At 43.7% G+C, this 24739-nt stretch overlaps 1 protein-coding gene and 1 long non-coding RNA gene across 2 annotated transcripts; both read left to right on the top strand.

Annotated features, from left to right (window-relative positions):
- The first annotated feature begins 12802 nt into the window (after positions 1-12802).
- LOC114763376 (alpha-N-acetylgalactosaminidase-like) lies at positions 12803-18424 on the top strand. Its single transcript, XM_028953023.1, has 9 exons — positions 12803-12908; positions 13452-13608; positions 13704-13844; positions 14008-14219; positions 14498-14592; positions 14932-15093; positions 15384-15581; positions 17267-17407; positions 17783-18424. Exons 2-9 carry the CDS (start codon positions 13454-13456, stop codon positions 17972-17974), a joined length of 1296 nt encoding a protein of 431 aa, XP_028808856.1. The 5' UTR covers positions 12803-12908; positions 13452-13453; the 3' UTR covers positions 17975-18424.
- Positions 18425-21708: 3284 nt separating this feature from the next.
- LOC114763766 (uncharacterized) lies at positions 21709-22530 on the top strand. The gene is made up of 2 exons (XR_003742377.1): positions 21709-21921; positions 22042-22530. It is a non-coding gene; the product is annotated as an uncharacterized LOC114763766 (long non-coding RNA).
- Positions 22531-24739: the final 2209 nt, after the last annotated feature.

Here is a 24739-nt window from a genome sequence, read left to right as displayed (position 1 = left end):
GTCTCCGACTAAAAAAACACTAATTGGCGTGTCCTCCTGACACTGTTGCTAACGTGGTTGAAACCAAACTGACTACCAGGCAGCTCCTGTACCTTTGGGGAAAGCCGAGAATGGTGTCATTATTTATGTATATTTTCAACCTTTCCAGTCAATTTGACTTGTGGACATATATGTTAAATGTCAACAGACAAATGCTTGGCGGTTAAACTGATTGTATCAATTTTAAGGAGTTATGGACACTGGGATAATGGATAATGGGTTAATGGATAATGAATAATTGTAATGAATACTGACAATATTATTATTTTTTTTACCTAGTTCTTGTCTGTTATTCCCTTGTGAAAAATAATTTACCAAACTTCTTAAAGGATTCTCAGTTTCATATACAGTATTTAGTATGCAAAAATAGTGAAAAATGTACTAAGTATATATTACATATATACTTAGTATATTACTGTATCAGATTCTTTTTAACTATCGTATCTCATACATGTATGTAGCATGAATTGCAATGTATGAATAAGATGGATCATAAGAATTTGAAGAATTCAAATAGTTGTCCACAAGGGGGCACTACCGACCAAGAACTTGTGTGCCAAACCGTTCACTATTTGATGGCGAGGTGATGAACCCCGACGCAGGCCTGATCTCAACCCCAGAGAGGTTTTAATCCCAAACCCCCACTCACGCTCACGCAACTTCTCACTTGTTTTTCCGTACTTTTTTCCAGGACGTCCACTTTTTTTTAACGTCTTTACTCACACTTTCTCAATTCTTTGAATTTCAGCCTATTTACAAGCTGACCACCTTCACGGCGCACTTTGTTTCATCACCGCTCACAGTGCAGCTGCCGTCTCCTGGTGGTCTGCCAACGGCCACCATAAACACCCCCTGCCCCCGGGATATTTGCAGAAGATCCTGCATTTTACTCATTTTTCCCAGCACTCAACACAGCCGCTAATACATTACAGCCATTTTAGAGCCAACTGCCCAAAAAGCTCATTTAATTTATTCATTTAGAGCTGACTGCCCAAAATGGGTCCAGCCGACACTGACTTACAGAAACTGCAGAGACAAAAAAAAAGTTTTATTAAAAGTGGAATTTAAAGTGAAGTGATTGCCACATGTGATACACAGCAGCACAGCACACAGTGCACACAGTGAAATTTGTCCTCTGCATTTATCCCATCACCCTGATTGAGCAGTGGCACCTTGGCGGATTGGGATTCGATCCAGTGTCAGGATTGCCTGCAGCTGGGTTCCACACCTGACTCCAATCCTGACGCCCCATAAATGCCGGATGTTTCCGCCCCTTCTAGATCTCCGGCATTTTCGTGAACTTGACATTGTAACCGTGTAGGTGTTCGTAATTTCAGTTCTGGCAATCGCCACACACCTACAGGTTTGTTTACGTTCGTTTGTGTTGTTCCCTTTTATTTCCCGTTTTTGGCCACCGCGCCATTGTTTCTTTGTATTTATTGTTTGTTATAATAAATCCCCTTCCCAGCATGTCAGACCTCTGCGCTTCCTTCCCTCGTAAGTCCGTAGTCGTGACATCCAGCAACCTTCTGATTACGGGGCCACTTCCTTAAACGCTAGGGCACCACTGCCCCTTTACGTCCTCAGTCTACGGCTCATGCTTAAAATATATGTCTTTATTCACATGAACATAAAAAAAGGTATTTTTAGGAAAGACGCTGATTTTCCCAGTTGCACAAAGCCCACCCCCCCGTTCAACTGGCCTAATACACAGAACCTAGACTAGAAGCTGTGTCAGAGCAGCCGAATCAGAGAGGAGAGTGAACCAAGGGAAACTGCCAAACCTCTTACTCTATACTACCCCAAATATGTCATGGAAAATTTGGGACAACATCTTTTCCAGAAAATAAAAAGATGTCCATCAAACTTCTTTAATAAGGAATTCAGCAGTTGTGGTCCCATGGGCACAGCGCATAATGCTTGACCCAGCCTGGACCTTGTTAAATGTTACATTCTACAATGCACATTTTCCCAATAATATTTCCAAACTTTTGTCCATCTGTTGTTTGGTTGGACCAATATTCTCAAGGTGTGACCGATGACCAAAAAAGGAGGTTGCCACACAGACCACACTGCTCATGCGTACACATGTGAAATGTGACCCAAAGTGTGTAGGTGCTTAGTGAACTTTTAATCACCAAGTTGTCAGCATAATTTGTTTTCTGCTTACAAATGCCTAAAACATATCAAGCTGCCCAATCATTTTCTTTAGGTTGTGCATTGTCTGCCAAGACCCTGCTAGGCCTACAGTTGTCAGGGCCGTGCTAGACCTTCCCCATTATCTTATCTTTGTTTCCTCCCCAGTAATCCAGCCTTGGGCCCTGGTCGGCCTACAGCAAATTTGCCCCTACAGGGTCTTTTTTGACACCCGCATGTGTGTTGGTTGAGCTCATAGCATTGGACGTGACTCCAAAGTTCACAGGGAGTTCACCGGATAATTGTGTGAACGCTCACAATTATCCACAATAGAAGTACTGTCAGTTGGCATCACTGACCCTCTGTACTCTCTTGGAGTCTCTCTGGAAATGATCTATCATTCTCCAGACCCAAATGTAAGACACTTTTTCCAGGCAGAATATAGTGCTAACGCAAAATACTAATTCATCTGCAGAGCTGTTTATTATATTGCCTCACTATTAAGTCTCACATTATAAAGCAATGGAGGTGACATTTATTTTGTCCTGATTGCTGAATAAATGCTGATAGCAAGCAGGACTTTTTAATAATGCACGCAAAATCTATAAGAATAAATATAAAGATTTATTCTAATTAAAAAAACATAAGTCATGTGGTTATCTGAGTAAAATGGGGCAGTGGTGGCCTAGAGGTTAAGGAAGTGAGCTTGTAACTGAAAGTTTGCAGTTTCAAATCCCAATAGGTGATGGTTAAAACCAGAGTCACCATGTGCTTTGCTGTGTATCACAATGACAAAATTAATAACTTTCACTTCATGGAAAAGCATCTAACAGTGTCACAAGTGAGTTGGAGGTGAAGTAGTTAAGCTGGGCAGAGTATCTGTTCACAATTGGCACGGGCTTCTTCCAGCAGTCTAGAGATGTAGTGAACTAACAAAACCTGACAAAGCCCTGACCTGCATAAGTGACAGGATTATAAACGGATGCATGAGGTGTCATGTGTAATCCTCTTCGTAAATCAGTTCCATTTCACGCATGAACATCAGATAGGCCAATGCTCTCAGTTTTTGTGGGTTCAGCTATGAATAGTGCTGGAAGATTTTAAAGCAGATTATGAACCAAATATTGCTAAACGGTCTTTAATGGTGAGAAAAGTGACACCACAACTGGCGCCAGTAATCCCATGTTCCCCATGGTGCCCGGTGTCCATGAAATAAAAAGTTTTCTTATCCTGTCCTCATGGTGCCAACTGCTGCCATGACAGGAACATAGTCCCTGACCAGAGGCTGGATATTGAAAGGTTTTGAAAATGTATGGTCTTCATACCACACCTGCATGGCGGAGACACTTGAAAGAACCACAGTCACGACTACCAAAGCTCCCAGTTGCAACATACCCTGTGCAAGGACACCCACTGATCACAGAACAGACCGCGACCCAAGGCTCCCAACAAAGCCCGAGAACAGAGGAGGCCAGTTGGGTGATTCTCAGAGAAACCACTGCACCCAATGATCACATATCAGACACCCGATACAGATTAATTCACCAAATTGGTGTCATAAATTGTTTTCTGGTTGCAAATGCCCATAAATCTCGAGTTACCTAACCCTAATCTCTTTAATTAGATATTAACTACCCTGAACTGTCAACAAGTGCTGCAGCAGCTGCAACTGCCAAGCCCATCCAAAGCCTTCCCATCATCATATCTTTGTCTTTTCACAATTAATAGGCCTTGCTGGGCCCTGGTCCAACATTTAGGCCTTGCCAGGCCCTAATGGTCTTCAGCAAGATTTTTGTTATGCTCACAGTGTTCGCTGTATGACTATGTGAAAAGTCAGGGTGCATAAAAGGCTGTAAAGGCTTACAAGTCAGACACATCAATTCATAACTTACAACATAAAGAATACAATTAAAAACAACAATATCAAAACAGGCTACATGGGCGTCAGTTTATCATTTAATACTGAGTCTGGCCCTCAATGAGCCTACCTAGCCATGAAGAGACTTACAGAAACAGAGAACCAACTAAGAGCTATATGCCTAAACAATTGGCACACTAAACTTTGCTATATATTTAGAAACTTCATCCAATGCTCAAGTACTTTAATATACATTTTCTATCTAGTGTGTACAGTGGTGGAGGCAGGAAATTTTCAGTGGTGTTGCCAGGATGAATTTGTGATCATTTTGGTGTGGCATACGTATCTCACAAAAACAACAGGGCTATTTGTGCACCTAAACCAGACACCTCTACAATATTTGGAATGCAGGTAGTGGTGGAAAAGGTCAAATAAGTGCTGTTGTTTGAGCAGAATAGCCATGCCTACTCGGATCGCTTATGAAAGTAATTGCACATCGCACACAATGGATTACTAATATTTGATTTATAGCTTGCCAGTTTTCACACTCCTGTACGACCTGCATTAAGTGCTCAAAAACTCACTATAACAATAAGCATTAAAGAAATAAGCTATTTCACTCCAAGTCAGACTGACACAAGCCATCGGTCAAAAACGTTGTTCTTGACAAGATCTAGGACTCAACATCAAATTTGTCTTTGTACACCTAACTGTCTTGCTGCAAAGTCTGAAAACTGGACTAGAACAATAAACACATTCCAAAAACCTTTGGAATTGTGCGTGACCCGTGGACCCCACCGAGGCAAGCCATATGTCAAACCGTGTGGAAAGTGTCTGGAAGGGCCACTGCAGTACATGAATGGTTCCGCCCACGAAAAAAAAAAAAACAGTGATGGCTGTAATGCGGTGTTTGGGGTGGCCAATAGGGTGGCCAGGATTAAGCGTTAGGTGGCCGCGGCCACCCCCAGTCAACCAAGCACCTGGTGTGCCAGGTAACATTAGTGTGCACCATTTAATTTACTTCTGTTTTCTAACTGTTCCATACAGTTTACTAAATGTACTTACAATGAAATGCACTTTAGTCCTAGATGTTGGATGGCACATGGCTTGCTACCCATAACTTTTTACTGTGAATAAATGATGCTGGGACAGCTTATGTTTATTATTGAATCTTTAGGACAATTCCAAATGAAATTATGTTTAAAAATGGGTTCAGATAAATGATGAGGATACACATTAAAATATAAAAGGACTTTTAATCATTTAAACCTATGTGACACCTGGGTGCCCATGGCACCAAAAAATTCACAGACGTGAACGGGTTCTTATCACCCACAGCTACAGCTCGTTTGGAGTGGGTGGTTAGAGCCCTTCATACCTCAGGCAGCGTGCATCATTCACTGTCAAGCATTGTTCATGTGTAAACAATTTGCTGCCCACACCCTGTATGATGTTAGTTCTTGTTTTTCTTTCTTTGAGTATTGCTCTCTTTTTCACTGTTGTGGCATTACAGCCTAATTGTAATAGACTTAAAACCTAGTAATAGACTTAACACAGACCATTTAAATATTACTTTTTTTTTCCTCCACCCAGTCGGACACACAAACTTATAGAGTCAATTACAAAATATACTGCAAAAATATTCTGGGGACAATATTAAACATATGTGACATTTTTTAGCATCAGGAGACATATTGGTGAGTAATGAGTGAGAATTAGACATTCTGCTAACGAGAACATCAGTTCCATGTACACAACAGATTAATCTGAATCATCATTAGTTATTGCTAATTTAATTTTCTTTGAATTACAGTGCATCCGGAAAGTATTCACAACAAACTGATGTCTATCGTGATTCCTCTTGCTACTTATTTGTTTAAGTACAGTATCCCTTACATTAAGCTATCCAACATAATTTCAATCCAGAATTTCTGTAGTTGCATAGAAAGCTCTTCTTTAATACATCTGATTTATATAGAAACTTTTTTCATTTTTCCTTTATGGAATTATTATTTCCTACTGCAAGAAATCCCCATGTGCGTTTGAGTGAAAACTTTCTTTTTCACTTTTGGTTTAAACCTTTACTTCTTCAGACACCCACGTGGCTTCCTCCGTTTAACCAATTTGTTTTCCAAAATCTTGCTTTATCATATTATTAACATGTTTTTTTTTATTAATTGTATTATGTTCTGCTAAGTTATTTTCCAAACTCAAACAAATCTAGATATGTACGGCTCCTCTATGAGAAACCCCCTCCTCCAAACTTTTTCTGCATAGGCCTGCACCAGACAAGGACAAACATCAAATTTGCAAAGGACAACCATTTTATTTCAACAAGCCAACCGTGATTATTATGCTGACTGTTCTAGAAAAGACTGCTACACCTACCTTCCACAACCTTAGGGTTTCCTCAGAAGAAACCCGGGCTTTACTCAGAGTAATACATTACAGGATTTTTAGCGCTGACTGCCCAGAATGTGTCAGGCCGCACTGTGCACACATGCATCAGATTTAGATATGTAGGACCATGGATTCCTTGACGTACAGAAACCAAAAAATCCCACTCTTCTCTCAGAGTGGGATTTACTCCCTCACTTTGCAGCTCACAACTTTTTAAAATCCTTTTTAGTCAAAACATATCTCTTATCACAGGAACATAAATAAAGGTACACAGATCCCCCTCTATCTAAGAACCTAAACTAGAAAGTAACAAGCTTACCTTTGATGCTATGTCAGATCAGGCAGGTGAGCGAAGCAAGAGAAGCCACAAAACCTCTTACTCAATCTTGTCAACTATGCCAAATATGTCTGGTCGCAGCGTATACTGCTCGACCCAACATGGCCCTTAAATGCTTAGCTTATTTAACGTAGGTACATCCTACAATGGGCATTCCACCAATATGTCAAACAACTTATTTGTTCCAAGGTCAGAAGTCCATCCCTCGTTGGGTTGGCCAGTGATATTCTTAAGGTGTGACCAACGGAGGTTGCCACCCGGACATTTACTGCCCATGCATTCAAATATGAAATCTGACCCAAAAGAAGAAATGTCTGTGTGTGTGGGTGCTTGCTGAATTGAATCGGCAAGCTGTAATGATAAATTGTTGTCTGGTTGCCAATGGCCATAAATTCTCTTGAGTTACCAGACCGTTATCTTTTTAATTAGGAATAAGTTCCCTCGAACTATCAACAAGTGCTGCAGCATCTGCAATTGTCAAGGCCATCCAAAGCCTCGCCATAACTTCATCTTAGGTTTTTCCCCAATTAATAGGTCTGGGCCCTGGTCCAACATGTAAGCATTGCTGGGCCCTAATGGCCTACAACAACTTTTGGTCTTCGGCAGGCTTTTTTTCTGTTCAGCTGTGTGAAGGACCAGAGTACACCAAAGGCTGTAAAGGCTCACAACACAAACGAATATATAAAGAAAGCCCAGACCGTTGCCATTGTCAGCAAGGCTTGCAGTGTCACCCCAGACTGAACTGCCCAAAATGGTGACCAATCCACCCGCCGCTGTCTCCGCTCTCCTGAACATAATCATAAACAGAAAGACAGCACTCACTTTTCCAACATTACAAGCAAATTATTATAATATATTTCTATACATTTATGTAAGCGATTAAAAAAAAAAATCGGTAATAAGATTTGTTTTATTTTCAAATTACAGGCAATATCACTCAGCAGTAACTACTGCAGTTGCGTCTATTCGACTTACCGTGTCCAGGATCTGCCAAGCTCAGACTTTACACTTTCCAAAAACGACTATATGCTAGGTAAAAAGGGGGCAGCACCCCTTAAATCAAACTTTAAAAAGTTTGAGAAAATAATAAATTACCCACAAGCTGTACAAGATTTACTATAGTAGCTGAGAAATACACTGAAAAAGGCACAAATGAGATGACAGGTTTCCCCTCTTGTTCCCCTCCTTCCCTCAGGGCTCTGTTTGCCCACAGAGGACCCCTCCCCCAATCACACTAGCATCCAATTGCTGTTAGTATGCAAATGAGCTGGTGTCAAGTAAGCAGTAGAGCTGTAAAGCCTGGGTTCAAGCTCATAAGGTAAATAGGTAAAGTGAAGTGATTATCACATGTGATACACAGCAGCACAGCACACGATGCACACAGTGAAATTTGTCCTCTGCATTTAACCCATCACCCTGAGTAAGCAGTGGGCAGCCATGACAGGCGCCCGGGGAGCAGTGTGTGGGGACGGTGCTTTGCTCAGTGGCACCTCAGTGGCACCCTGGCGGATCGGGATTCGAACCGGCAACCTTCTGATTACGGGGCTGCTTCCTTAACCACTAGGCCACCACTGCCCCTCATGCAGTAAATGATTTGTCAGCAAACACAATCTTCTAGTCTATATTACCTATACTTTCCATATGATTCGCTGTTTCAGTGATTGTTAAAAGTGTTTAAAAAGCTGCATTTGTCGGGCTCGGGACAAATTTTATAAAGATTTGGATTACAGCTCTAGTAGGCAGCTGCACAACAGCGGGATTATTTGAATAAGCAGCAAATCTCTGCTATCAAACTCATAGCAATAATAATATCATAGAAATAATTAACAACTAAAAAAATATATCCTTCTTTGTACAGTCAGTGAGGGTCTAATCCACTGTTCTTCTCCCAGTTTCAGTCTGGATGAGAAGTGTTTCTTTCTTGATCCCATAAGCACCACTGTGAGCTTTCAACTCTGGACCCTACAGGTTTTCCCATTTCATATATTGATGTAATCACAGCAATTTTAGTAAAGCTTATTGGAACATCTTTTTTTGTATTACTTGGCCGAACCTTTTCAGTTTTGTTAATACTGGCAATAGTGAGAAATGCTTTAGTTGGGTTGGGTTTGGCTACAGCACCCACAATGTGACGGAGAGATTCATCCACTTTGTACATATGTACAATTTCACAAATATATTTTATGTGTATACTGACATATTAAAATTTTTACTTACATTCACAGGACAGGTCTTAGAATAAAAACAGTTACCCAGAGCACCCCCACCCCCACTCATTTCCCACGTCTGCTGCCACTATGTGCCCCCTTCACATTTCTGTCTGCGCCCTCATATATGCCTGTCTAGAAGGGACCCTGCTGGGAGATCTCTTCACTGGTGCTGGTTGTTCAAAACGTCACTTTCACTTTCATTTCACCTGTTTCCTCTTGTTTAATATCTGATTTGGGATATTCTGGGATTATCTGTTCTATGTGTGTGCTGTATGTTTATAAGACCCATCCTATCTGTTTACTTTACTTTACTTGGCAGAGGCTTTTATCCTAAGCGACTTACAAGAGGACAACACCAGCAATTCTCATTCAGTTTCCATAGATTTTGAGTTAAAATACTAAAAGCCCTGATAAGGTCTAACTTGTCAGGAATAGAACATGCTAGGGAACTGTCAAATTTTTTGTTTTGTGAGTGTGTGTGTGTTAGTGTTAGACTCGTTTGAAATACTTTTTAAACAAGTGGGTTTTCAACTGGTTCTTAAAGGTGGTGGTAAGGTGGTCTCGGCTAGTCGACTGGATCAGGGCAAGTTGTTCCACCAGCCGGGGACAACAAAGGAGAACAGAGTTGATTGGGACCGGGGACCCAGTGAAGAGGGAATTTTCAGTCTCATTTCATACGCGGATCTGAGAGAGCGTGCAGGAGTGTATCTGGCTAGTAGTGTATCGATATAAGAGGTTGTAGTTCCATTTACAGCCCTGTAGGCAGCATCAAGGATTTGAACTCAATGTGAGCAGCTACTGGGAGCCAGTGGAGAGAGGTGAGAAGAGGTGTAACATGGGTGTGTTTCGGCTGATTGAAGATGAGACGGGCTGCTACATTTTGGACCATCTGGAGTGGTTTTATGGTGACTGCAGAGGCTCCAGCCAGGAGAGAGTTACAATAGTCGAGTTCCGAGATGACCATCGCCTGGACGAGGAGCTGCGTGGCCTGTTGTGAAAGAAAAGGCCAAATCTTGCGAATGTTGTAGAGAGTGAACCTGCAGGATCTGGAGATCGCAGCAACGTGGGGGTTCAGACTCAGTTTGTCATCAATCCAAACTCCAAGGCTTTTTGCAGGTGTTAACAGTAGTGAGCCAATTTGAATTGAGAGGTTTTGCTGAGGGGAGTTGTTGCCCAGAAAGATCAGAATCTCAGTTTTGGATAGGTTGAGTTGGAGGTGTCGCTCAGACATCCATGCCGACATGTACGAGAGACAGGCCGAGATTTTTGTCGCAATAGTGGTATCTTCTGGTGGGAAAGACAAATAGAGCTGGGTGTCATCAGCGTAGGAGTGATAAGAGAAGCAATGTGATTGGATGATGTGACCAAGTGAGCAAGTGAATAGAAGGGGGCCAAGGACAGAGCCTGGTGGAACCCCTGTGGTTACCCTTGAGAGGACAGATGTCTCACCTCCCCATGATACCTTGAAAGACCTGTCTTGAAGATAAGAGGTTAACAAATTTAGTACAGTTCCTGTAGTTCCTAAATCTGAGAGTGTGGTGAGAAGAATTTTATGATTAACTGTGTCAAAGGCAGCAGATAGATCAAGTAAGAGGAGGACAGATGATCTGTGGGCAACTCGTGCAGCACGAAGGTCATCCACCATTGCCAGGAGGGAGGTTTCAGTCGAATGTCCTTTCCTGAAACCAGACCGAAAAGGGTCAAGAAGATCGTGCTCGTGGAGAAATGAAGAAAGCTGAGCCCGGACTGCTCTTTCAAGAAATTTTGAAAGAAAAGGAAGGTGGAGACTGGGCGGTAGCTGTCCAGTACAGATGGGTTTAATGTGGGATTTTTGAGCAGGGGAGCAATGACAGCTTGTTTGAAAGCAGTGGGAAATGTTCCTGTTGTGTCAGAGCAGATGTTATGGTGGACTGTTTAGACACGTCCGATTCAGAGAGCGGAGTGAAGGAAGACAGTGTCCTGGTTTCAGATGTAACAGCGGGATGAGGTCTGGGGTTAGGGGGTGAGAATTGTTTGCTAATGTCAGCCACCTTCTCTGTGAAGAAGGTAGCAAAGTCTTCAGATGAGAGAGAGGTAGAGGGGGGAGGTGGTGGAGGATTCAGGAGGCGGTCTTTGCAGTTGTTCACTTTGTCCTGGAAGTATCTAGTCTTTGCTGTAGTGACAGCAGCAGAGAAGGATGTCAGGAGAGATTGATACTTAATAAGTTGAACCGGGCACTTGGATTCCTTCTACTGCCTTTCAGCTGCTCTAAGATGGGTCCTGTGGCGGCGAACCTCGTCAGAGATCCACGGCAAGGGTGGAGTCGCACGTTTTGAGGTGAGAGGACAGAGCCTCTCAAGGCAAGAGGTTAGTGTGGAGCAGAGGATGTCTGTGGCGCAGTTAGGGTCTAAATAAAAGAGTGACGCCCTTTAAGCCAAGAACAGCGGCTGCGGCTGCCAGGACAGTGCGCTGTGTTTTAACATCTCTGAATTCAGCTTCAGCGGCCATTCCAGACGTCGCTTAACAACGAAATGTCCACTGAGCATAAAGTGGCACGATTCATGGCCGCTGTCAGTGCTGCAGTCCACAGCCACTGTCCCCTGAATAGCCAACAGTGTTGCCTCCATGCCCTGGTCAGGCTCGACCCGCAGTGAAGTATCCAATTTCAAATCCTATCATTCCGATCCTTGTCCCGACAAAGTTCTCAGTCTTCTTCTTGATTTTCTCTATTCCCACTGACATTAAAGTGAAAGTGAAGTGATTGTCACATGTGATACACAGCAGCACAGCACACGGTGCACACAGTGAAATTTGCCCTCTGCATTTATCCCATCACCCTGAGTGAGCAGTGGGCAGCCATGACAGGCGCCCGGGGAGCAGCGTGTGGAGACGTGCTTTGCTCAGTGGCACCTCGGCAGATCGGGATTCGAACCGACAACCTTCTGATTACGGGGCCACTTCCTTAACCGCTAGGCCACCACTGCCCCAAATTATGTGTAGAAATGTAAGAGTAAATGCAGCAGCGCCTGTGAGGATCAGTCCGGTTTGTCCGGCTGTGACACCAATAAAATAAAAATGTGAAATCAACATAAACAAAGAGGGTGAGTTCAGACATCATTTGAGACATCATACAAAGTCCCGGGGTTCAACCCCCACTTACTTCCATTGTGTCCCTGAGCAAGACACGTAACCCTGAGTGTGTCAACAGAAGACAGAAGACCTGATAAGGACATCCAGTCTCCTCATACGAAACCTATGATTTTGGTCCTCACAATAAAATTTGAATCAGAAAACTTGAGTTACCACGACACACAAGGACACAGAGCAATATGAAATAAAACATGTATAAAATACGTACAATATATACAATAAAGATCAATGTATACAATAAAGTACAATATGTTTAAATAAAATCTGCCGAATTGAGAATTGGTGAGAGCTTTGCACAGTTTTGCTTATGTTGGGGTTCTACCAAACCAACCATGTGGACAAGCGTTATGGGGGGGTGAAGAACCCCCTGTGCAGGGATGGAGACAGAGAGGCGATCGTCATTCTACTGTTCATCAAATCTTAAATAATTACATTACAAGCAAATAATAAAACCACCACTCAATGCTGCCCCTGGTCAAACCTTTTTACATACCAATAAATCCACACCACAAAAACCCCATTAACCTTCATCAACAAATGCATTAATATACTTTTTATAACAAATACTTATTTTACAGATTCTCCACTGTGCATATATATTATATACAGTTGAAACAGGATTGTGGCTGTGAAGGCCAGTTTCCGGTCCGGGAGGGACGTGACATGTCACGTGGTCCCACGAGTCAGCTGACGCGGGGCGAGCAGTCATATGACTTTCGGCGACGCGTTTCGTCGTCCCGCACATCCCCCGTCCGGACACCGCCGAGGCAGGTCAGCCGGGAGCAGTTCATCGCTGACGGTGAGTTCGCTGCAAAAAAAGAGAAAAAAATAAATAAATTAGGAAATTAAATTAAATTAAAATAAACCATGAACGGAGTGATTTCGTCTTGCGTGTCTGGCGTGTTTCGGTAAGAACATTTCACGCTGTCCTCCCTGCATGGGAAACCTGATTAGGATACATGAATTAAACCTACGTCTCATCCATGTCTGTTCCACTCCTGGATCCACAGATGAATAGAAAAAATAGAAAATTCCATCAGCTTATTAGTCACAGAAACATCAAACGGTTGCCATCACATGTTAGGTGTGCATCCCTTCAGAATGACGATTCGTGAAAATATTTGTTCGTGGAGTTCTTTACCAGTCTTGAACATGTCTGAAAGGTGAGTTCTACTGTTAAGTCACCTGATTGTGTGTGTGTGTGTGTGTGGTTCACGTGATCAGGTGAGCAGTCATACGATTTACGGTACTGGATGAGCGACGAATGGCTGCCACAGGTCATTTACTCTCTGAACCGGACTGAATGCTTCTATGACGACTCTGTGGCTTTGTCTTTGTTCAGGAATGATTCTTGCCGTGGTTGTGTGTGTGCTGGCGTTCTCCAAGGCCGCCGTGGCTCTGGACAATGGGCTGATGCGGACTCCTCCGATGGGCTGGTTGGCATGGGAACGATTTCGCTGTGACATTGACTGTGACAATGACCCCAAGAATTGCATCAGGTCAGATTTAATTTAAAATAAAGGAATGAAACTAATGTAGACTCCTCACTTCCTCATCTCTGTTTAATCTGTTTTTTTTTTTTTTTTTCCTGCAGTGAAAATTTGTTCAGGGACATGGCGGACCGGTTGGCCGAGGACGGATGGAAAGAGTTGGGCTATGTCTATGTAAACATTGACGACTGCTGGTCCTCAATGGATAGAGACAACAATGGACGCCTGCAGCCTGATCCAAAAAGGTGGAGTTAAGCATTCGACAAATATGATCAAATGTTCCATAGTACAAGGACAGTGCAGTGCTGTTCTTCAAGTGGGTTCAGTTTATGAGCGAGTGGCCAATAGCTGGATAAAAATGTTTTATTCGTAGGGGAAAAAGTGGCCTTGTCTTGTTTTCCCCTTCAGATTTCCTGGCGGCATTGCCAACCTGGCGCGTTATCTCCATGACCGTGGCCTTAAGCTGGGCATCTACGGGGACTTGGGGACGCACACATGTGGCGGATACCCAGGCACGACCCTGGATAAGATCCAGACTGATGCACAGACGTTTGCCGACTGGGGGGTTGATATGCTGAAACTGGACGGCTGCTATTCTAACGCTTCGTACCAGGAACAGGGTGAGAGGAGATGAAGTAGGTCAGACGCTGATGAAGTCTTTTTAGGGGATGCAGCGTTACATTTATATAGAAATATAGTGAAACGGGGATGAATAGAATGGACTTTGCCCTTTGATCTCATGATCTAGAAATTGCCCCTGAATGTAAGGAACATCCACACCAACAACATCAGCAGGTTTCTTCAAAGAAGTTGTCAGCTTCTAGTCTCCTGTCTCCAGTTGAGGATCACATGTACACTTTATTTCTCTGTTATGTTCCATTCCAATTTTTATTTATAGGTTACCCCCTTATGACCAAGGCTCTCAATGCAACCGGCCGTCCGATTGGCTACTCTTGCAGTTGGCCTGCCTATCAGGGCGGGCTTCCTCCTAAGGTAAGTTCAACACTGATGGTGGTAAATACTTGGTCTAGCTGTCTATATTTGTAATAAACAGGGTGAAATGTAATTTTCATTGAGCTTGGTCACATGTCCTTTTTAAATCATGCAAATACACAAACAAAATTTTTAAGCAAATGCCCCAAAGAATTAGTTGAATTCTTAAGCAAAAGTCACCTTGTCAAGTCACATGTGATGTTTTCTGTAGATATAGAAGTATCTGTATTTCTAAGATCTATGCTCAGCCCCAATCCTGCTCTTACTGTCATGTGGTCAATTAGGAGGAATTAATTTATAGGGATCCATTAGAATCTGTTTACTCCCCTGCTGTCCCAGGTGAACTACACGTTGCTGGGGGAGATCTGCAACCTGTGGCGTAACTACGGCGATATTCAGGACTCTTGGGATAGTGTACTCAACATCATCGACTGGTTCTTTGACAACCAGGACGTTCTCCAGCCTGCAGCTGGCCCCGGGCGATGGAACGACCCAGACATGGTCAGTCAGGAGCAGTAAAGAGTCAATAAAATGTTATGGGTATATTGCATTATGAACAAGTGGTCATAATTATACAAGGCTTATGGTCCGTCTAAAGTTGCATTTTCTAACCATCCTTTCATTAAAAAAGGAATCTATCATTAGATTTCCGTTTAGAAGGCAACACACATTATTATTGGGTTTTAGTTTGAGTTTTGACTTGATTATGTTCTTTGATGTTCTTTTTGTCTTCTGACAAATTTTACTATTGTGATTCGTGTTGTATGCCATTAATATGCCACTCTTTTCAGCTGATAATTGGCGACTTTGGCCTCAGCCTGGACCAGTCGCGGACTCAGATGGCACTCTGGGCCGTCATGGCTGCCCCACTGTTCATGTCCAATGACCTGAGGACCTTAGACAGCTCAGCCCGTGCCATCCTGCAGAACAGAGGTGCCATTGCCATCAATCAGGACCCTATGGGTATCCAGGGGCGACGTCTGTTGAAGGTATTAGACCCCTTTTTGATGTTGGAAGTTTAATGATAGTTATACAGTTGGATTGAAATGCACAGCCATATTCCTTTAAGGAACATAATTTTAGTGATTAATGAAACTGTCAGTGTTTCTTTGGTAAAGTATTACTTCTCATGACTGATTCCAAAACCAATATTTTAAATTGTTGATTACAAAAGGCCACACTCATTTTCGTATATTGTAATGAGAAATAGTGCTAATGGTTTTTTAATAAGGTGCTTTTCCAAGTGAAGCGCGCTGGCAGAACAGCACAGGGATGTTTGTCATGGGAGACAACTCAGTAGGAATACTCATAAGTTTTACATTAATGTGTTTTACATTAAGTTTTACATTAATGTGTGAATCTGATAGCATAATACCTGACTGACACATGATCTATAACTTTATTTTTGTTATTATAGTAAGGGGGGGTGGAAGACATTTACAGTTTATAGTAGGGCTGCACGATTTGGGGAAAAAGACATATTGCGATTATTGAGATCAATATTGCGATATGCGATTGCGATATGATAAACATACAAATTACTTATAACCTACTTATTACTGTCGAACGACAAACCCTGGTAAGGCTAAACAACTGTTTTGATTATATTTGGGGATTTTATAATGGCCAAATATATTAAAAACAATTGTCCAGCCTTACCTATGAAATGTAATCCCTGGTTTGGAGCATACAGCGGTTTGTACAGCCCCAAGCAGCACAAGAGTGAGGCATTTTTATACACTTCTCTCCATAGACATGTATATGCTTCACGCCACAGCAGAGCCTCTCGCAATATGGCGGCGACGTTGACGTACGATGCTGCGCGTCATGCGGCGTCTAACCATATGTCTCCGAATCGAAAGTCATGTGACCAAATACGTCACATCCGACTGAAGTGAGACTCGCAAACTTTGAGAGAATGAGAGAATGGATCGGATATGTTGCCGATCCAATCCATGTACTAATCATTTAAATCGCAGCTTTTTGCGTTCATGTAATCGCACAGACTGACATCGCAATTATGATTGCGATTAGATTAATCGAAAGAAAAGAAAGTGAAGTGATTGTCACATGTGATACACAGCAGCACAGCACACGATGCACACAGTGAAATTTGTCCTCTGCATTTAACCCATCACCCTGAGTGAGCAGTGGGCAGCCATGACAAGCGCCCGGGGAGCAGTGTGTGGGGACGGTGCTTTGCTCAGTGGCACCTCAGTGGCACCTTGGCGGATCGGGAATCGAACCGACAACCTTCTGATTACAGGACCGTTTCCTTAACCGCTAGGCCACCACTGCCCCCGTGCAGCACTAGTTTATAGTATAGATTTCATGAAATATTTTGGAAAGATTTGGGTGTGAATATGGCCTGTCATACATGGATGCAGACACAACGCAGTGCTGAGCAATGTATTTTCTGTGTATGTATGGATGGATGTGAATATGTACAGTTGAGACTATGTAAATGAAATATTTGTTTTAAAAAGTATATTAATGCATTTGTTAATGAAGATGCAATGGGATGGGAACTTTTTTAGAATTCAATCAATCCACAGTCCTTTCACAATGGGGTTGTTCCATTTTGTACAAGGGTTAGGGTTCGTTCATATTATTGTTTTAATCCTCCAGACTCACCAGCAAAAAACCCCAAAAACCTAATTTTACTCCAATACAGGAAAAGAATGGTATTGAGGTGTTCTGGCGCCCATTGTCTGGTTCGGCGAGTGCTCTGGTCTTCTTTAGTCGTCGTGATGACATGCCTTTCCGATACCAGACATCGCTGAAGCAACTCAACTACACAACTGGAGTCTATGAGGTATACACCATTTTATATGTTTGCCGTTTGTACATTTTTATGAAATTGTGATTTCTGTGGTGAGAGATTTGCTTTGCACAGGGTTTTACATTGAAATGACGGAAATACACTGATGCATTTAAATGTGGAATAGAACACCACAAACTGGTCAACAATAAGTTTACATAACGCTGGCAATGTTTTATTACCATTCAACTTACAGGACCTTTACAGGATTGTCAGGTGAAAGGCAGGTCTGTTTTGTTCGACACCCCATGACATAGATCCAGTCAGGAATTGAATGGGCCATGATCAATATCACCTGCAGGACCAACAAAGACACCAAAAAAAGAGGGCCCTAAATATTCTTTCTTTTTTTTTATTTTTATTTTGCAGATTTATGATGTGTTCATAGAGAAGCCCATGCCCACCCTGAAGGACACAACCGAATTTGTGGTGTCCGTCAACCCTAGTGGTGTGGTCATGTGGTATGTTAAAGAGGCAGAGTCAGCGCACTTCTCAGAAAAGCTCCAGGGACCCCTCCTCCATCGCTACAATGATCGGTCTGGCTCTCGCATCCTTCTTTGAGTGTTGACTGATTATTATTTCAATGCAGTTCCTCAGAAAGTGAGGTACATCCAAGTTTACAATCATTAGCTAGGTGATTTAAAAAAAAATAATCTTTTGCAACTGAAGTGCATCGTGAATGATTTTATATTGTAAATAAAACTGATTAATTTTTTTAAATGTTTTTGTTTACAAAAGTTTTTATGTCAAAGGAACTTAAGATTGAAGGGATATATTTTGTTGAAGGATCATTAAAAGTGCACTAATGCTTTCTGTATAAATCTACAGCAAATAATTGTCCCAACAAGGCTTTACACAATTGCACTTTAAATTTGTGTTGTTATGTATGAAATTGAAGAAGCATGTCAAATTTCCTGTGTTTTATAACTGATTAAAAGCACATTTTAGAATGAGTCATGCACATTGTTTTCTGTGATATAAGTGAAAATGACAATAAAATCATAAATTTTATTCAGGGTATGTTTATAATGTTTTTTTTATTATTAAAACCCTTCTTTTCTGCAGGACAAAGTATTTCAATGATAATAATAATAATATATATTTTTTACAGGTCAAATAAACCTTGTGGGATTTTTCAAATTACACAGACTAGGTCACTCTTTTACAGTTTAAAAAGTTCATGTCAACATATTAAGGATAAACTTTTAATAAAAGTTAAGTGGATTTGTGAAATGTTTCAGGCCATTGTGCCTTGTCCGGGGATTATTTTGGTGTAGACATGTTCCTAGCCTCCCTCTTGATGGGTGGGTGTAGATCAGTGGCTGGATCTCTCTGTCTGGCAGAACCACCGTTTATCAGTAGTCAAACAGTGAAGAAAAGGGCATTGCAATCTGATATGTCATGTTGTCAATGAAAAAAGTTGCCCTGGAAACTGAAGTCAGTTCTTGAAGTTGATCAAGTGTTCATTATTCAAGTATTCATTAATTCATACAACAAAGCTTGTTTATTCCAACAAGTGAAATGACAGAAGAGTCAAACCTTCTCTCACCTGCCGGTGTTGAACTCTTCATGCACAGACTGCAGGGACATGAACACTACCACCAGCGGCCGAAAACATGTACAGTCCCTTCTGAAATGTTCCCCGTGTGCTAAAGATATTTGTGTGTGAGATCAGAAACATAGGTTTGTTGTTGCCCAGGTGACTGTTCAAAATCAACTCTCAGTTTAAGGTTTGGTGTTGATTTGCGAGAAGAACATGTGATGCTCGTGAAGATGAGAAGTATGGATTATCAAAAAACTGACAATAGCACAATTTGAAACCGCTGGTCTTCTGAGCAACGGGCATAAATCTCGTCATCCAAGGGAGACAACAGGTTATGGCAGACAAAAGGTTGGAAATATTACAGTCCACAGTTAGAAGGAAGCCACACTGAAAAAAAATTGTAAAAAATTCTGGACTGATGAGAAAGGATAAAAATGGAGAGAGAATGGACTTGTTTCTTGGGCTGCTTCACCTTGTGGAAAAGGCTCTGTATCTTTCTTTGAGGATTTAACTCCTGTGGTAGAAGGACATCAGTCTGTCAGTTTTTCCCCCAAATGTGGACCGCCAGTCCTCAGGTTTTATATGAATAAAAAGATAAAGCAAGAAAAACGACAAGATCTTTAATGATGATGTTTGTACATTTGATCTCACACACAAATTTACATTTTACATTTACAGCATTTATCAGACGCTCTTAACCAGAGTTACAGGGACAGTCCCCCCCTGGAGCAACTTAGGGTTCAGTGTCTTGCTCGGGGACACAATGGTAGTAAGTGGGATTTGAACCTGGGTCTTCTGGTTCATAGGCGAGTGTGTTACCCACTAGGCTACTACCTCCCCTTAGTATCCATAATGCAGCGGTTAAATAATTAGCCTCGCTAAAGGGTCACCGTAGCGGTGAAAGGGGGTCATACAGTGGCACTTGGCTTCTGCTCTGCCTGGATGCAACATTTCACGGTGGTGTTTTTGGGAGTGTGGCTGTAATTTGGTGTAGCGGGATTTCTCCATCTTGCTAGAAGGTGTTCGGTCCATCCTGACCTTTACTTTCCCGATGACCTCGTAGGTTGTAGGTAGTGTGGGTTTGACCGTAACACTACGGGCGGAGAATTGTGGAGCGCTGCTTCAGAGGACAGGTGGGTGGAGAGACCCCACTAACACAATTCCGCCAGTGGGTGTCACTGCAGCACATGAAGCCCAGCCAGCTTCGGCTGCAGGTGTACAGGCCTCTCCCCACATCATTTTTCCCACGCCACCGTCACGTTCTCACCGCTCTGAGCAGATTTCGAGGGAGCAGCAACATAGTGAACAGTAACTGTGACGTTCCTGCTGGAGAATTTCCGGAGGCTCATTCCAATACATACAAAATGAAAAAACGAGAGGTGGCCACCATATTTAATTACGGCCATGGGTGGTAACACATCACGTTTTTATCCATTTTTCCGAAACCGAACCCGGAAGAAACGAGTCCCCTTGTGTCTGTTCCACAGTCTATAGGTCTTTGGCCCCAGCGCTTCGGCCTGGCTGAAAAAACACCCCCCCGCCGTGGCAGGCATCTGTAGCTACATTCTGAAAGGCCTGCATATACATGAGTCTATCAGAGCTTTCACTAAACTCGGTGCCCCCCCCCGCCTCCTTTCTATCCCTGAACACCCCCCCCTTCCAGCGCCTTTCCATCTCCTCCCCTCTCATTTTCTCAGTCGGGGGACGGGGACGAGGGGGGGGGGTCTCTTCCCCAATACTCCCTCTTTCTCTTTTTCAGTCTTGTCTCCTGCTCTCGTTTTCTTCCTCTCCCACTTTACCCCCCCCCTCTTTCTCGTTGGTGTTGTCATCCGAGTCCCGTCTGACCTTGGTGTTAAACAAACGGGCACAAAGAAGGACGGAGCGAGAGATGGAGATTGCAGGGTTTTGTCTGGTGGTCGCACGGGTGTGGCAGACCGTGTGACTTTATACTGCTGAGTGTGTGTTCGTGTGTCAATGACATAACAGCAGGTGCTACACTGGCCTTCATCATCCAATCATCCTCGTCTCCCGCTTCAACTGATTCCGTCCGTGCGGCTGGAGGATGGGATGGAAAAAGAAACGTCCTTCTCACTTTCCTGGACGTAAGCCTGAGCTCCTGTTGGGGGGATTTGTTTGGCGAAGCCAGAAACAAGCTGCCGGTTATAAATCAGACAGAAAATACAGGTAATGACATTCACACACACACACACACACACACACACACACGGCAGTGGCTCATACTTCTGGCCGTGGTTCCGTGTGTGAGTGTGCATGAGGTGGATCTGGCTCCTCTGCCTGTCTTTTCACACGTCTCGGATGTCCGCCGGAGTCTGAATGTGACACGTCGTCCATTGTGAAGGTCGGGGTGGGCGGGAGCGAGGGGAACTGGGCGAAGGAGACGGGCGAGGGAGGGGCCGCGGAGAACGAGTGCGTTCCTGCCGCCGCTCACGTAGGCCGCCGCAGCTGCGCCGCTGCGGAAGCGCCAGTGACCCCCCCCCCCCCCCCCCAGCACCCCCAAAATCCACACAAGCATACATTCACATGTGCAAACACTCATTCGCATATATGTACACTGTCACACACACACACACACACACACACACACACACACACACACACGTGATGTCATATGATCATGCTCTTCTCTGCAGCCCAAAGAGGCAATCAACCCGTGTGTGTGTGTGTGTGTGTATGAGTGGGTGTATTTATGGTAGGTCCTTCTCTAGTACGCTGGAGTCGGTGCCAACTCCAGAAGGCTTACATTACAGAGGGATCCACCGACACACACACACACACACACACACACACACACACGCACACACACACACACAGACCAGGCCATATGAGGTCTTTCAGCTGCTCCCTGTGTGACATCACCCTGCGTCCCGGCATGGAGGTTCATCTTACTAGGCACCAAGACACACACCTCCTTCAGAGCTTCTTCAGCAGCCCCGGTGGTTCAGAGGTGAAGGGTCTACGGCGTGCTTATGTGACAATTTCAATGCGGCTTTACTGCATGTCGTTAACTACCTGCGTGTGTATTTATTCCTCTTTTTACACCTCTCTGCTCCCCCCCGACACGCAGCCCACACAGGCAGCGGAGACAAAGACACGAAGCACGACAAAGCAGGCAACGCGCCTCATTTCCTCGCCGGGGCGCTTCCTCCCGCTTCCAAACGCCGAGAGCAGCCGGGTTCAGATGCGTCCTTCCCTGCCACCCGCTCAGCAGTGCCACTGGTCGCCAAGGCGATGGGGTAGCCATGTTTGGGTGTGTGTACGCCGTCTAATCAGAACCAGAGAGGGGACAGCCGAGGTCCTTATTGGAAAATAAGATGCACTTCCTGGCATCAGGGTGTGACTCATGGTGGACGGGCTACACATCATTTTACTAGCTGTTTTAATGGGAAAATTACCCAGCAGTAAACAAGCTGTCCTCAGTTTCAGCCGAGCTTTGCTGTCTGATCACCATTTATTTCTCAAAAAGTTTTACTGTCTTGAAAAAGGTCGTTGGTTGTTTTTCGTGACAGGGAGACTTTCATAGATGCCTGTGTTAAAAGTCTGTCAAAAGTCTAAATTGTGTTCTGAGTTCCTCACACCTTAACTAAATGTATCACTGGCCAATTAGCCTAAACTAATCAGAAATATTCTCTGCCCTGAAATTGAAGTGAAGTGATTGTCACACAGTGCACACAACACACAGTGCACACAGTGAAATTTGTCCTCTGCATTTAACCCATCACCCTTGGTGAGCAGTGGGCAGCCATGACAGGCGCCCGGGGAGCAGTGTGTGGGGACGGTGCTTTGCTCTGTGGCACCTCAGTGGCACCTTGGCGGATCGGGATTTGAACCGGCAACCTTCTGATTACAAGGCCGCTTCCTTAAACGCTAGGCCACCACTGGCCCTGCAACCTGAAAAAAAAAGATTCTTCATTTAGCAGCTTTATTGATCCAGCCAGAATTTCATTTAGCACCAGAGGACCAAGAGACCTACCTGACAATCAACATTGCTGATGCACTTAGACTATCAATAAGCAACAGAACAAAACTCACTTCACCAGATTTTATTTGACAGTCGCAGTTCCACTTGCAAGATGGAGGCGTATACTTTCACTTTTACAGCAGGTGTAATAATGGAGCAGGAGAACTGATGCTAATATGATCTGGCTTTTACAGTGATAAAATGTTATGGGCAGGGTCACGCTAAGTGGTTCCAGAAGACAAAAATAATACAAAAAATGCTTTCCACTAAACCTACACAAGTAAGTAGAACAGAGGTCATCAACCATGTTTTCTGTAACAAATTTCTAAAATGTATAAGGTGATATAAAATTTTGACTTTTTAACTCATGATTCATACCTCATGAAAATATCCAACATCTGAAATGACCCCTCACCCCGTGTTGGAGCGGCTTTCCTATGAGTTCTCCAGTTTCCTCCCCCATCCAAAGGCATATAGGAAATCCCGACACGGAATTGTTCATATGTGTCCGTGTGTGTGTGTGTTCACACTTTGATGGGCTGGAACCCTACTCTGCACCTTCTGAGCCTGAGTTGATTGATTGAAAAAGGCTACTATATATGTGAATTAAGACATTAATTACTGGGTTGTGAATGTGGTTATGTGATTTTTCACGACTGCCTCTCCTCCCCTCCACCAGCAGTGGCTGCTGTTGACTCAGCGTTGCGCGCCGCCCGCCGTAGCCATGTGTACATGGCGAGCTGCACGTTGCCGCGGTGCTAAGCTCACGACTGGCCATGCGCCAGACTGCTCAGCAGATGCCTGCTGGCTGAAGTGAGCGGGTCCAGGTCAGAGCTGCCCGCCACCGGCTCACTCCCTCACTACAGAGAACGGGAGGAGAGGGATGGAGGCAGACTACATGATGGGGAGTGATGGGGAGGTAATAAAAATGGGAAAGAAGGGAGAGAAAATAAAGGTCAAAGTCGGAGACACCTGCCAGAGCTGCTGAATCACCCTCTGAAGTGGAGGGTGGAACTAAAGAACTCAAACAGAACACGAAGAAAGGAAAGGTGATGACTTTATAGAAGGCTAATGAAGTGAACGTCTCAGAAATTGGAGGGTTACCATGTCACAGAAACAGGAAGTAAAAAGTTATCAGCAGTGATAGAAGAAATGGTGCTGATAATGACATGAAAGGGTCAGGAAAAAAGTAAAGCGATAAAAGAATGACTGATGGAGACAGAATGGTTAGAGGAACAGACTGCCAAGTTAGGAGAGGGAAAAAGAAGATGATGATGATGACGAGAACCCTTTGTTGCTGTTGCAATACACAGTGTCACTTAAAGTGATAAAATGAAGTAGCACAGCACACGGTGACACAGTGAAAAGTGTCCTCTGCTTTTAACCATCACCCTTGGTGAGCAGTGGGCAGCCATGACAGGCGCCCGGGGAGCAGTGTGTGGGGACAGTGCTTTACTCAGTGGCATCCCGAAGGAGAGGGATGTGTGAGGCGCGAATACACATGTACCAGGCCGAAGTGAGATATTGTGCTTTTATTTACAGTGAGAAGTGAACAACCAACCAAAACCCAGAGTGCTGTACATTACAACAACAACAACCCACAGGAGGAACAACACAACCTAAAAGGAGAGATTATATAGTTTACTCAACAAAAACACAACTCACTCGGAACTTTTCTCCAACACCCCGAAACTCTCCACTCTATCCTCCTCCGGCTCCACAACAATGGGGCCCATCTGGCGGCTGGAGTTGTCCTCAAATGCTCCTGTCTGATGAGTTGATTGGCAGACTGATGATGAGGGAA

Source organism: Denticeps clupeoides, chromosome 14 (genome assembly GCF_900700375.1).
Source record: "Denticeps clupeoides chromosome 14, fDenClu1.1, whole genome shotgun sequence".
In the NCBI taxonomy this organism is placed as follows: domain Eukaryota; kingdom Metazoa; phylum Chordata; class Actinopteri; order Clupeiformes; family Denticipitidae; genus Denticeps; species Denticeps clupeoides.
This window is presented reverse-complemented; position numbering and strand designations above follow the sequence as displayed.